The sequence below is a fragment of the Actinia tenebrosa genome, unplaced genomic scaffold (assembly GCF_029948245.1).
Source record: "Actinia tenebrosa isolate PJP-AT-01 unplaced genomic scaffold, QUT_ActTen_1.0 PGA_scaffold0__85_contigs__length_37466705, whole genome shotgun sequence".
In the NCBI taxonomy this organism is placed as follows: Eukaryota; Metazoa; Cnidaria; class Anthozoa; order Actiniaria; family Actiniidae; genus Actinia; species Actinia tenebrosa.
Window position 1 is genome coordinate 16,400,888 of NW_028292569.1, and position 15,679 is coordinate 16,416,566.

Sequence of the window (15,679 nt, forward strand, 5' to 3'; positions counted from 1 at the left end):
ATGACAAAGTAGTTCAGTAATATACATACAATATTAATATTTAATTTACTGCAGTTATCAAGTTATGTACATGTTCATAATTGACATTAAATATGTCGACAAGATTTTTTTCAATACTTTGTTTTGGGAACAAAACTGTCTATCCAAATGGGTTGGTAGTCAAATCATGATCTGAACCTTTTCTAAGAAATTACAAATAATTTTGGGGGTTGTCAATCAGCTGATAAAAATCTTTGAATGTCATTATATCAAATGAAAATGGTCAAACACTGACCACCATGTGCTTTCAACCAGCCTGAAAGAGTTCTAATGAAAACATGAGAGTCAGGTGATGAATATATTTCTGTATAAGGCAGGAAATAATGCGAAATGAAACCAATTAATGGACCAAATCCACTCAAGTGTAATGTTTTGTAGTCTCCCTATTCAGCTGCTATTAGTGTCGTCACACCACGCTCATTGCGTGATGAAACTAATAGCAGCTACATAGGAGACTAGATGTTTTGCTCATTTCAGACCACATGTCACTCTCTCGAATAAGAGTCTTTGTTTGAGTTGTATCAATTTTCATGTGTCTTCTCATGTACAACTGTTAAATAAAGAAATAATACTCTAGGGAATGACACATGGTATGAAATGGGAAAACAGTGGATTAGCTCTATTTTATAGAAATCATATCTGTGTAGAATAGTTTGAAGTATAGTGTTTTGTCTGGACGTGTTTACTAAAGCTTGATATATCCCTGTAAATATTTCATTTCTTAACTTAATCCTAAATAATATACTTTATGTCTTGAACCCTTACACTAAGTTCATATTATATTTTTGTACAGTTTTGGTTTCTTTGTTTTAAGAGAAATTCTCTATCTTTTCATAAAACAATAATATTGATGATAATGCAGTCTTTTGTGAAAATGCAAGATTTTCATCAATTGCTTAGCTAAGCTTTTGACTAAAATATACCACTAGAAAATTGGGATATTGTGTCCATATTGTAATATTAATTTACTATTTTGTCTATGAGCATTAATTTTTTTAAATCTTCAAATATATACACCTTTTTGTCTGGCTTTAGTTGTCTGATTATGTTTAGCCAAGTAGTTTCGTACTTTTTTGACTTGCTGAACATTAGATACTTTTTATAAACTAAAATATTGAGGACTGGCCTATTGCTTGATATCAGTCTGCTGAATGATTGATCTTATCACCAAAATAAAATGGCATGAAAACACTGCTCGTCATTTGCTAACCAGAGAGTATTCTATTGCTTGGTGTCAATCAGCTGAATGAATCTCATTATCTGCACACAATGATGAGCAAACACTGACCACCATTTGCTATCAGCTAGAGCAGACCAGTCCTTGTAGATATTCTTTACACAGAAAATGAACGATGTTGGATTTTGCAAGCTCTTGCAACTGCTAAGTCTAAGTTTCTGCTAAGTTCCCAGTGTTCTAGTCCCACAAATAAATCTCCTGAAAGACCTTCTTCTCCAAGAATCATCAGTCGAAGTTTCTTTACCCTTTAGTGCCTGGAGCTTTTCTTTACATTTTCGTTCATTAATTGACAAGCTTCGCATCGAGAATCGCATTCGGCTGTTTCTTGCAAAATGCTTACTTAACGTTGCCATTTTGCTTCTTTTAATCTTTCTAGTGAGCTCAATGAAGACATCTTCAACACCTACGTCATCTTTGGCTGATGTCTCAAAGAATGGGCAGGAAAATTGCCTGGCCAGACGGTCACCTTCCTGGTACAATATTTGCCTGTCATCATCTAAATCACACTGTAAGAGGTGAGTACAGAATATTAGTTGGTGTTGTATTATGGATGAGAAATATCCAGTGTGATTGATAGGTTAAGGGTAACCCTATTTTCTGATTCACCTTTAATGCAGTGGTAAGATAATGACCAACCTTATTTATGGTAGATACAGAAAAATGAGAAGGATGGATGGATGAAGGGTTGGATGGATGGATGGAATAAATGGATGGATTTGAATAACTGGGTAGATGTGGCAGTAGATGGATAGGTGGGTGGATGGGCAGGTGCATGGATGCAGGTGCATGGATACACAATGGGTGGGATCAATGGATGAAAGTGGCAGGAAGTGAATGGGAGTGGATGGATGAATGGGTGGGTACAAAGATAGTTTTTAAAGATTTTCGGTTACCTTATTTCCCACTAGCACCATAGCTGTGTTGGTGTTGATCTTCCCTTTCTCTCCTTTGACACTCAGTATTTGTTCTCTTATCGCAGAGATTGCTGAAAAACTTTCCTTGTCTGTCACCGAGTATACAAGAAGGAATCCATCCCCTGACTTGATGTAGCTCTCTCTCATCTGGCAGAATATACCCTGAGGGAGAAAAAATCAAAAAAGGTCAGCAAGGTCTACATGGATAGACCATGATTAGCATGTCAGCATGACCATAAGTTGTACAGGGTTAGACCATGGTTAACATGCCCTACAGTACATGGTTAGACCATGATTATCATGAGTTGTACATGGTTAGACCATGGTTAACATGCTCTACATTGTAAGACCATGGTTAGCATGGTCTGTGGTGAGTGATTTTCGCAGTTTAAGAGTTTACGTTCGTCTGCAGCAAGAATACCTTTGGAGGGCAAGATAAACAGCAATTTTAAATGCTTGTGCAATGTTCAGTTCTTTTGATGAACAAAACCAGGAGTAGGGACAGAATGTTACAAAAAATACCACGTCTGATGAAGATGGAACAACAGATTTTTAATAGTGCAGTGTCAAGGTCATTCGATGGATAGAAGAAAGATAAAGAAGAAGTAAACAGAAAGTTAACATAGGCTACTTCTAACTTACATGGCCAGCAGTATCCACAACAGATAGCTCCACTGATCGACCATCGAGCACAACATTTGTTGGGTAAGTGTCCTCTAGAAAAATTAATATATTTATCAATTAGTGATTTATCTGTCACATCTTTAATTATTTGCAACGAAAGCTATTCCAACACTTCTCAGAGGGCATGGATGGGGTTTAACAGTTAATTGACAATGGGCCTAAAAATTAGTAGTTAACTGATGATTGGTTACCCCCCTCCACACCCCCTTCTCAGCCACTTCTCCCCATCTGCAGGAGAGGAAGTTAAAAATAAAAATTTTCAATACATTCAAAATTATTTTGAAGATGATTTTAATTTTGCTGGTTTTCAATCATTCCCAAGAGAATGTAATAACACAATGCATGGAGGCCATGTTGGATGATAAAACAAAAAAAGACTAATGACGAATTTTTTGTTTTTTGTGAAAATTCATTCAACATGGCGGCTGTGAAAACCATCAATAGAATGTTATTTCCCCATTTCAGACCATGTGTCATTCCCCAGAGTATCATTTCTTTGTTTAATGGTTGTGTAAGAGAGGACACATGAATATGGATACAACTCAAACAAAGATCCTTATTCTTAAGGGAATGACACGTGGTCTGAAATGGGAAAATATAAAGTCCAAGCTAAATGTCTATTATAGTGGTACCGGTGTTGAAGGTGAAGTGAACTTTTATGCCTTACCTATCGTTGGTTCGTAAATATCCTCGAACTTTTGCTTTGTGTATCGTATAGTCAGTGCTGTAAAAAAAGAAATTTATACCTTTAAGTGGATATATAAATTGTAGATATGTCGAACATGTGGATGGCTACTACGCCGCAATATATAGTAATTAAAATCTGACATCATCACTATCATCATGGCCATCATCATCATCATCATCATCATTCACCATTATCATCACGATCTAAAAGGGTCATTATTATTGTGATAATAATAACGACGATGATGAAGCCAGATAGTGATGATAATTGTTAATGATGATGATAACGATGGTAAAATGATGGTGTTTATGATGGTAACGATGATGATGAATTATGATGATGATGATTAGGATTATGCATGTCATGATAAAGATTGCCCCAAATAAACGGTTTTTCCAGACAATTAAAAACTAATCTAAACCTCAGTTATCAATGAATGATACTCCAGAATTCCTTTCTCTGTTTGCTTTACGGCTCTGTAGAATCAGACAACGGGATGCCGCATGTCTGTCGGCTTATTCAAAAGTTTTTAGTATGGCGTCAAGATGGAGAAGAAGGGATGATAGCCTAATCTTTCCACCGCAAAATTCCCAAAATTAGTTAACCAAAGTTATGTAAATAAGAAGAAAAATAAATGCGGAATCATTTACAGAAGGAATGTGCATTTAAAAAAACAGAAAGCAATTATTTTGAGAGATATAATGAGGTTAAACATTGGTCGCTAATGATATGGAGTTACAGTTAGCGCACGCATTTGCGCAAAAATTTAGTAACAGATTCAGACTGCTCAATCATCTTGTTTTATATAACATTTTTCTACTACTCTGTCATGGGTTAATCTGGTTTTATGGGTTTTTAAGTGTCACAGATCCCCTGCGTCTGGAAAAAATTCACATTTATCTGTGATAGTGCTATCGTGCTATCGTCTGTTCCATTATCTTTTTTTGACGAAAATTACAAATTTATGTTTATTTTCTCTTTGCGATGCGGCTTGACCCTAATTTTTTTTAGATATTCAGCGTTTTTTATCTTAATCTTGAATTTAAAAAAGTCGTGCGTGCTGTTTTCCCTACATTTATCAAAGTAAAAATAAGAAACCACCTAAACTAACTCGTAAATTCATTTTTCTAAGGGTTTCTTTTAAGAGTCGGAAAGGATAAAGAAAGAAGCGGACGAGCCCACTCACGCAAAACTGGCCAGGAAAGCGCCTACATAGTAGATAATTTATCTCCCTCTTATCGCCAAAAATTTCCATTTTCAAAGAGGAAAAAAAACATTCATAAAAACCATAGATTTTTATCAAAATATTTAATAATTCCAAATGTTTTAGGGACCGTCTCAATGACATCAATTACTTTTCTCCAAGTGCTCGCAATTGCTTATTTTGACGATATATTTTCTGTTTTCTTTCGTACGAATTTCTTTCTTTTCCTCCGTCGCTTTTACTCCCGCTGCGAGGACTTCAATTCCAAGCTTAACCTAGTCTTTTCACAATACACTTTTGACTTAATACACTCGTATGCCAAACGATATAGCACAGTTCTTTAGACCTAGACGTTTGACTCTGTGGAGACTTTTCTACTGTAGATGCGGTTATGAAGCTCATTTGCCGACAAAACAAGTCGCTATTTAGTAATAACTTATCTCAATCCTGAACACTCGACCATCTAACATAATAAATGCTTTCAATCATTTTATTTGGCTATCAACAAGGTTTGATTTCTAGTCGGTCTATGCTACACAACGCCCGCAGGGAAACTTCTATAATTGAACAAAAGGTAAAGAAGTACACAACATAAATAATATAACTAATGTTTGTTTTCTAGCACGTCTTCGAATTTCAAGTCCGTATAAAAAGCGATTTAGGATAAATTTTAAAGCCAAAAATTATACGGTAAAAAGTTCTTAAAAACCATAAGAAACATCGAATATAAAATGAAACGAAAACCTGGTATCGATATATAATAAGTAAGATTTCAATATATATATATATAATAAAATCATGAGTTTGAAAACAATTTTTTTTGTTTTACGTATACACGTTTAAAAAAAAGATTTTTTAAAGAATCTTAAAAGGATTTACAAAAGCCAATTTAATGGCTATTTATTCTAGAATATTTTTGAAACTGTAAGCAAACTTTAATTGATGTCTCAGTTTATATAAAGCTAAAAATAAATAAACAAGATATACACAAGAAACCGCACGATAAGACTTAGTTTTTAGAGAGAAGATCATCCATATCATTCGAGTCTAGTTAAAGTCCAACAAGTGGCATCCATATTTATTTTCAACAAATCCAGATCGCATCAACCTTTGTTGTCCTTTTGCTTATTCATATTGGAATAACGAAATAAGGAGTTTATGTTATAGTAAGATTGCGGTTTGTATGATTCGAAGGGAAATGTTATCCTATTATGTTTTCGTTTGGAAAAGTAATTCCATGTTTTGATAACGTTAATACATTAGCTATTAAATTAGGTATTTCTCGATCATTCTTTCCAAAAAAAGGTTTTCGTTCCTCGTCAGTTTGTTTCGTTTCGTTTTCTTTTTTCGTTTTTTTTAAGGAAAGAATGAAGTGTGATTGTCAATTGCGGTTATCTGTCTCTTTCTCATTCATTTATTCATTCTCATTTTCTTTTTCTTCCATAATTGGGAGAAATTATAACATTTGGTTGATTACTCCTAAAGGTCTTCAAGTGGAAGCTCTGATTCATGATTGTAGATTCATTGAGGTAAACATTGTTTGAATTTTTTACCAATATTTACACGAGTAGATTGATCACAAACCTGCTCTTTACGACTGATTAGGTTTAAGCCAAGTTGATCTTGGTTGATTGCATTTTTGTTTTCAAAGAGGAAATCTTATCTTCCTGCCCCCCTTATCGTTCAGTTTAACAAACAAGAATGATTAGCCATTGCAAAACTATAGGAAACTTATTTTATGCACCACCGAAAACAGAGGGAAATTATTGATGTGAAGAGAGGAGAAAAATATGTCTTTTTTTTACTTTTCCATCTATCTATCCAATCTATACTATACCATCCCATCTGTCCATCCATCCATCCTTCCATTTCCATCCATTTCCATCCATCCACATCCATCCATCCATCCATCCATCCATCCATCCATCCATCCATCCATCCATCCATCCATCCATCCATCTATCCAATCTTACACTACTTACTAAAGAGCTTCATATACTTAAATAAAACTCAGCCATACGTAATATATACGAGTGGCCGTCTTGTATTTGATATATGAACTCGAGGCGTAGCCGATATTTTTACATAAACCGTGCAAACTCTATCCCATAATTCCAAGCAAAGACTAAAATTACTTGAACAACTCTTGTAAAAACACTTGAAGCCTGATAATGTTTAGATGTGACCATTTTAACGACACTTAACTTTCGCGTAGGTTTTTTTATAGCATATTTTGTCCTATTGACTTTAGCAACACACGCACACGACAAATTCAGATTGTAGTAAAACATCATATTTATTTATTTTTTTGGGAGTTTGTGTCACTCCAAATTCGAAATATACCCCCAAAGATAATAATAATTCTAAAAAAATTCAAGTTCAATTAACTCTTAGATGATTTTATTTGCAATGATTATTGTAGTAAAGTTTTTGTTTTCGTTTTTCAGAGGATAGTTTTGGAAACTTGGGTCACGAATTCATAAATTAAGCAAAACAACAACAACAACAAAAATTTACTTAAAACATTTATTTTCTTTTGGGTCTCTGTTTTCCCGCTCCTCCATTATGCCTCATTATTTAGGGTTCTAAAACTCAGAAATTTAAATATTTATAAGATATTGTCTTTAAAACAAAATCTATATGACGTGGTATGGCTAGCTCTGTAATCTTCTCGGATCATCAGGATTTAATTGACAATTATTCAAACATTATAAATTCTCAGCAATTTATAGAACCTCTCCTATGTTTAGAAAAAGCATTATCGTCCAAATCATTCCAATAGAAGTGCAGGTATTTCGTAATAAGTCATACGAACGTGATCTTGTATGTCAACTATTTGAACGAACGCTGAACATCGTGTTGAAAGCAGCTTTTTTATATTGACGTCGAGACGGTTTTCCATCCTCAGGATTCAGGGAGGTAAGCGAGATTTTCGAAATCATTTTAAAATAGAATCAATTCGATCTTGTGTGATAAATATCCAACGTCGAATTAAGCAAAAAGTTCCCAAAAATTTATCAAAAAAAAAAAAAAAAAAAGAAAATCATAATTGTTACAATTTTTTCCATAATGTACAACTTTTTTTTGACTTTATACTTCAAAAATATCTTGGCAACCAGTACACTTTTGCCAAAAATTTTGGTTTTAAACCGTCGTGTTTTTTCGACTTTCTACTTCATTATATATTGAGTGCATTTTTTATGAGATATCATATATGTGTTTTCACTTACTTTCTTATCGTATTTTTAAAAATTACTTGAATCTTATAACATAATTATATCTTAAAAACAAATATTGGCTTTGGTTACTTTAGCGAATGGGATTTTTTTTACAGAAAAACTTAATAAAATGACACAGTTTTTCATTTCTTTCAATTCTTTTTTCTTCTATATTTCCTATGGGTTTTTGCCGTACAGTTGTTTGTCTTCATTTTATTAGGACTTTTTTTTTTTTCGTTAAAAAAGAAACATTTCTTTCTAGTCAGTTATCCTAAGTTCGAACGTTTATTAAAGATTCAAACCAAGATTTAAACCACATTATAAAGACAAGTTAGCCAAAACCCACTCTACTAATAAACTCTTTAAATTAAAAAAATAAACGACTATGGCTTTATGACTGTAGATAATTTCGGTTGAAAACAAAAGCCTTTTTAAACACGAACCGCAAACGCAGACAATACAAACGAAGTAGAGACTTAAAGGGAAGACCCTTGGCGCCAAACATGGAATGAATTTTTTTTAATTAAAATAAATCTAAAACATTTATTCGTTTCGGCGTTTTTATTATTTTTTTTAAATAATCTAAGTTACGGACGGAGTTGAATGAGAAAATCAATGATTAAAGCCTTCAGAACCCCTCTGGAGACATATATTTGAGTTCAAGATAAAAAGTGGACGAATAAATGAATAAAAGATAGGATAATTTTAACATTAACCACTAATAAAACTAAAAATTAACTAGAAATTAACTCGCCTACACTCTTCTCGCAATGTCTTTTATTTTTCTTTCTACTAAATTTAAATCTACTAATGGTTGACTTCCCTGACAACACAAAATCCAAGTATTCTATTCACGCTTTCTAGGCTATTTTTGTCCACATGAGTGTCGCCTATTTGCTGAATGAAACTAGAGTGACAAATTAGGAACCAATGTTGTGCACAGCAAGTTAATGCTTTCACTCTCCATTTTCACTAAAAACGTTCGATTGTTTCTTCGTGTCTACGTCAATTTACAAAGTAAACATTCCAATCTCAAGCGAAATTGAAAAAAAAGAAGAAAAAAAAAAGGAAGAGAAAAAGAAAAAGAGAAAAGAGAGAGGGAGAAGGAAAGAGAGTAAAAGCAAAACTGTAAGTCTTTACGGAGAAAAATAATGTTTCTTTGAAACTCGTAGACTAGTTCAAACCTCGTTTTTCCTAGCATTAGCTGACAAAAATCAGTTACGGATAGAGACATATAGATAGAATTCTACTGATTCGATATTGACTTGTGTATTTATTTGAATATGATTGTTTTTTCTTCTGGAAAATGTAGTCTAAGATATTTCTAATATATGTAATCACACGAAACATAATTTTCAAGGGCTTGTCAAGTTTATGCCAAAATAAAGTGGCTGAGATAACAGTGCGTTTTATTCTGTCTCAAATTAAAAAGTCTAGCTATTATTTTCTGGCTTCGACGGGGGTGACAAACGTAGTTGATGACAGAAACTCGAGCGGAGTGTCACAAACCGCGGACATAACTTTCAGTGATAAATTTTAGCGCCATTTGTTCGGCCTTCCAGGCGAGTTTCACTTTTTAAATAATGAATTTAAAGAACGGCACTTATCGCATTTGTCTTTTCTGATTTGATGTTTGATGAAGAGCTTTCGGAAGAACTACATTGGTATTTTTTTGACGTTATCGTTTGGCGTTTTAGTGAGCTCGTACGACGTCAAATATTAAGCAATCACTCGACAGGTCGTTAGGAAAAGAAAAAGGGTGAATGGAAAACGTAGTACAAAACGGGAAATGGGTAAAGGAAGTTAAAAATGACAAACACGAGGATGAAAAAAATAATCTCCATCGAGACCAAAGTACTTGCTAAGTCGCATCAAGTACTTAACACTAGATCTCAAATCATGAGAATGTCTATTAGTATCTATAGTCACACTAAAAAGGGATTGTGTTCCAAGAAAGCCCTGATATCTGATCAGCTCTGCTTGCCATCCGCACTATAAGCTCTTCAAAACTCGTCATTTTGTCATCGCTTAATCTTTTGAGTAGTTCGTTTAATTTTTTCTGGTACTTTCGTTTTGTCGTTTATCGAGTGTTGCTGAAATTTGAACTGAAACTGAACGACTGGTGGATGACAAGCGAATATTAACTTAATGTGTTCAAACTAGAGTAAAGCAGGCGCAACAATTTCCAAGATATATTTGTTTTTGAAGGTTCGCTCTTTTCGTTTTTGTTTTTATTGTTTTGTTTTGTTTTTTGTTTTGTTTTGTTTTGTTTTTTGTTTTGTTTTGTTTTTTATTTTATTTTATTTTTTGTAGGTTTTTAGATTTTTTTTCTTTTCTTTATATCTCTCTTCTTTTCTCTCCTAATCCCTTCAGTACTTCCTTTTTTACCTCTTCTCTTCTTTTCTCTTTCGTCTCGTCTCATCTTTTCTTTTCTCTCCCTTCTCTTTCATTCACTTTTTTTTATTTAAAATAGCAACACAAAGAACGTTCTATACGAGGCCATAACTAGATGGGCGACAAACATCGTGTCAAAATTAAGTCAGTTATTCCTCACACTCCGAAGAAAAATTATGGAAATAATTCAAGGATTCATTTATTTATACGATATTTCGTTCTAAATCCTCGAGTATTATTCACCACAGAATCCTGGTGCCAAGAAACTTAGTCTTTTTAATTCTCCCTCAGTTAAGAAGATTTCTTTTTCATCCTAATGATATTTTATCTATGAGACGCGAATTATAAAACCGAAAAAGGTTGGATTAAATGGGAAACACGACGCTAGTCTAATCGAATTAAATAAAATGACGCTTGACTACAGCAAGAAAATTTAACCGTGGTTCAATATACTCAGGCAAAAATGCAAACAAAAGTCTGATAATAACCCTAGATTTTCATTATATCAAGTAACATTTAAAAGTTCAATGAAATATAGCGGCTTAGGATGAGCGGAACCTCCTTTTGCACTTACTGACATGCTCGCAGCATTCAAATGGCTTTTCAATATTTATCCAAAGGTCATATCCAAACACTGTATAGGTATAGCTAAGGCGTGTGGTAGCACTAAAATGATTTTCTAATATTTGGTGTTCAATTTTGGCCAAACACCACATGCTGTGTATCAATGAAATAGATAGGCACTGAAATGGCTTCCTATAATTATCAAGGGTCTCAGTCAATCACTGCCGTACAAGTATAGCTAAGGTGTGTCGTAACTCTGAAATGACACGACATGACGTGTACCAATGAAGTAGATAATTGCCGTAACACTGAAACTACTTCTTAATATATGACATTTGTCTTAGCCAATCACTGTACAGTTGTAATTTCACACACCTCTTGACGTGACCAATGACGTAGTTAGAAATGCCCGATAACACTGAAATGGCTTTGGTCAGTTGTCTCATTTCATAGTCTTGATTACTCGCGAAAAAGGAATGGCAGTGAAGCGGCTTTTCATTTACCACTTTTCGTCCAATCACTGCTCTACCACTACCTTAATTTTCAATGCGCATGTCTACGAAATTCCGCTGGCTTCCTGTAGGCTCAACCTTTTCTCACGAATGTTTTCAAGATATTTCAGCATTACATATAATGATTATTTTCGCTTTCGTTCACGTAATGAATATATAGGTCTCGCAAGTTTAAAATAATCTATAGAAATCTGCAAGATTCTATTTTCTTTATAGTACCAAATAAATTACAACTCGCAAGCATTTTTCGCCAATATTTTTCTTAGTGCGAACAAGATTGAACGTCCTACCAAAATGTCAGTGAAAAGAACCCTATGACAAAAGCAAAACAGAAACAAAAAAATTGTTTTTTAATGAACTTAATGCGGTGCTGTTTCTTGAGGCGACGGATTTCCGTTTTTTCGTAATCTTCTGGCGGTAACAAGATAACTAGGGTTTTTGTTCAACATTGTTTTAAGCGATAGCACCATTTAATAATCTAATCATCTTTCAAAGTCGGGTCTCCTCTTCTAGACTGTTGCCAATCTGTAAAATCACTTTTCTCTAATCAATCTTGTGTGTTCGGACCACCGAAGTATCTTAACCTGTAGTTATCGACCGTCCAAATTTTGCATCAACGTATTTCAACCTGCATATGTCGACCGTTGATGTCTTTGGGATTAATTAAGTATATCAACCTGTAATGATTGACCGTCCAAATTTTACAACAAAGAATTACAACCTGCATATACCGATCGCTGATGTCTCCGGACAAATAGAGTTTTTTGTTTTTCAACCTGTAATTATCGACCGACCAAATTTAACATCAAAGTATTCCAACCTGCATGAATATTTCAACCTGTCCGACTGTCCGAATCTGATATGTCCGGACAACACAGTATCTCAGCGTGCATTTATCAAATATCTGGTTTAGTCCAAGACTGCAAGCGATCCTAATGATACACTTGTCAAGTTTTCAAGTCTCAAAAATGCTAAACCTGTTTCCAATAACCTTGATAATGGAGTCAAGATGAATCCGAAACGTCGGATTTTAGCGTTAATTTCCATTATGAGTACATTTTCAAAATCTGTCTTACTCATAGAATTTAGTCGTTTTATATTTTCTATTTTTTTGAATTTTATTTAGAAGCTTCCTCACCTTAATGATTTTCAAGAAGGTCCTATAATTAAACTGTTCACTATTCCAGCCTTTCTTCAGCTGTATAACATGTTTAAGTTCAAAGAGCATTAAACATTATATTGAATTTATTGAACTTTTTGGACTCCGGGACAGTCAAGTAGACAGATCTCTGATAAAATACTCGTGTAACAGTCTAGACAAGAACATTTGTTTCCTATTTTTCATCAAAAGAATGACTATAAGTCCTTGTCGTGCTTCAGTTTGCCCAGATAAACAAAGTAATTTGTGGTCTGGCTTTTGTGGCAGCAACATGTTCCTACCGAAGCGACCAGAATGAGCATGCTTTACCACAGGAAGCCCAAACGAGGTATAAGTCCTGGTGGTGCTTTATGCAAGGGGCATTAGTCCAGACTACCAAAGTGAATTTTGATCTACAGCTGCGGTGGCATTACCACCAAAGTAGTTTTGATATCAAAGAATAGATGTTTTTTGATGTTTCTGTGGTTCAAATCAGTGCTTAAAAACGGGTGACTAAAATCGCGGACTCACTATCTGCTTCCAATCTCAAAATCAGCTCAGTACAAAAGTGCAAAGCTTATAAAGGAAACACAGAATAAATAATCCCAGTATCAACAATCATCGAAACACGTACTCGCAGGATTATCCTCACGTGACACCACTATGTAGCTTTGTTAATACGTCGATGACGTAATCTGGCAAAAGTTAGCGTCAGTAATGGATTATAGCGGTGTTATGCAATTCACCTTTTCGGCGCTAGCCGTCACGGGGTATAAATTGTTTTAGATTGTGTTACGGTCAACAAAAAGTTCGTACATTGTTCTCGAATTTCCGTACAAATGTGCTGACTCTAAATGAACTATTACTTGGTTAATGTTTAGTTAGTTCTCTAAATACAAGTGAATGATCATTTTTCTAGCTCGATTGAAGCTTTTCTTACTGCTGTTAAGATAGCTAACTAAAGAAATCTATCTAAATTTTCTCTTTAAAATCAATGAATTTGTATGGGAATCGGCCGAGAACGACGTCCGAACTTTTTAGTGACCGTAACACAATCCAAGTTAGCGCCGAAAAGATGAATTGCATTTACAACTTTCGACATTTTGCATCTCTTGGTGATTATTATGCAATATCGTTGTCTAGCTAAAACAGAGATTAACAGTACGACAAATATTTATAATTATACACTGATTTTATATATTCTTTCTATATCGAGTGAGTGTGTATTAGGTAACATGTGACTTTGCTAGTTATGTAATTGTCTTCTTCGGTAGTCAGCGTTCATCACTAACTGTATATCTTTTTAAGCAATGCCTATATCGGACACGGAACATAGAAGATTGTAGACTCCTTCTTTGCTCTTTTCGCTCTCTTTTCCTATATTGGGCTTCCTGTTTTAGCTGAGAGCTGACCGAACGGGACGAAAACCATTGCGATTAGCCTGCAGAGGAGGCTATGAAATTGCGTCGAAGTGAAGTCAGAACATGATAGTAACATAGTACCTAAATGACCCTTCTGCAAAATCTTTCAAGACATCGATATAAGATGATCCAAAAAATCACTCAAAGCTCAACTAGGCCACAAACTACACGCAGATTACTTAACAGATTATGTTTCTGGATGCCAAGTCTTTCATGAATCTTACACGATGAAATATCGCTAGGAAATTATCAGTGTTGATAGCATTGATGCAGGCTACGGCGATGTTGACGACGATAACCTGCGCGGCATAGAAAATTTAGCTCGATAAGTTACTTTAGTATGTGCCGACGAAGCACGAAAAACCTTATAAAAAAGTAATATATCATGTTGCCCTTTTAAGAAAATCTACTCAGACGGATTGGTATGAATAGTTTAGTAAAAGGTTGTAATGGGAAATGCAATTACTGATGCCACGATTATCTTTTAATCCGGGAAAAAAATCCTAAAATGAGTCAGTTCTATGGTTATTTGAAAGTCAAGGCAGACTTGACTAAAAAAATAGTGTTTTTAAAATAATATCTATATAGATCATAATGTTTCACCAAACACCAAATGTTTAGCAAAAACTAGTCGATATGATTGAATAGAGTACAAACACTAATAGTGTGCAACACTTTGCACTGTTTAGTTGTATTTATGTTACACACTTATAGTGTTTGTACTCTAATAATTTCTAATAATAACATATTGTATACATAGATGGTGACAACTCGCCGCTTGTCTGTCTGTCGAGTATTGTACATTTTGAACGAGGCCTATTTTGGAACTTGCCTGCTGTGAGTTAATCGTGGCTTATAAATTACGTGCCTGATGTGGTGCTTGCTCGTGAAAGCCACCAGCGCTTTCATAACACTTTCGTAACAAAACAATATGAGAAATATTTTCAAAGGCTGCCAAGCTCTCCCTTGGCAAAACGCACACATACAGAGAAAGCTTCGTCACATGATTTAGGATTTTGAAAGCAAAACATTGTTATAATAACAACATATGGATTTAGTACATTCCTAACTGCTTACCAGATTTCCCGACGGCTGGTTCTCCAAACACAACAATCTTTAGCTCAGATACCTCTTTAGGATCCTTCATTATTCTAGAAAGATAAATCCAATGCCCCTCAAGGGACCAAGCCACAGCAAACAACAGAAAAAATCGATGAAATGAGCAGAGCTGATACGGGTTGGTACAAGTTATGTTTGGACCAGCGAGCAGTCTCCTAAGTATCGTTCGTAACTTCCTGAGATGTTGCCATCAAATGATACTCTTTCGTTACAATCTTGGCTAAAGAAGCACGAAATCTTAGAATTCTGCGAAGAGTTTGACCTCTGCTTGCAATCCTGCCAAAAGAGAAACTCCTTCTTTACTCGATATGCTTGATATTTGAACGTCGACGTTGACGCACAGATATATTCCACCACTCTTTCCGGGGCAGCTTTTTACATCTAATCTACTTCTTCTCTCTCTTGAAACCGCTTCACGAGTTCAAAGAAAATTTTCTTCGTGTTCAATGCGTTTGGTCTCTTGGTAATAAGGAAATCGCACCGTTAACTGCTCGGAGGTAAAAGTTACCAAACAGGAACCCAGTCGCTGAAGAGGCACACTCTACTC

General features: G+C 34.7%; 1 protein-coding gene across 1 annotated transcript; it reads right to left on the bottom strand.

The window, feature by feature from the left end:
* Positions 1–22: 22 nt before the first annotated feature.
* LOC116301360 (ras-like protein 1) lies at positions 23–15,679 on the bottom strand. Its single transcript, XM_031710405.2, has 5 exons — positions 15,091–15,679; positions 3,542–3,598; positions 2,833–2,906; positions 2,170–2,352; positions 23–1,782 (listed from the first exon to the last, which is right to left on the bottom strand). Exons 1-5 carry the CDS (start codon positions 15,158–15,160, stop codon positions 1,438–1,440), a joined length of 729 nt encoding a protein of 242 aa, XP_031566265.1. The 5' UTR covers positions 15,161–15,679; the 3' UTR covers positions 23–1,437.

Coding starts and splice junctions, on each gene's coding strand:
- LOC116301360 (XM_031710405.2), bottom strand. CDS start 15,160: ATGAAGGATCCTAAAGAGGTATCTGAGCTAAAGATTGTTGTGTTTGGA. Junction 3,599..15,090: donor ACCAGCCGTCGGGAAATCTG/GTAAGCAGTTAG, acceptor CTTTTTTTACAG/CACTGACTATACGATACACA. Junction 1,783..2,169: donor TGGTGCTAGTGGGAAATAAG/GTAACCGAAAAT, acceptor CACCTCTTACAG/TGTGATTTAGATGATGACAG.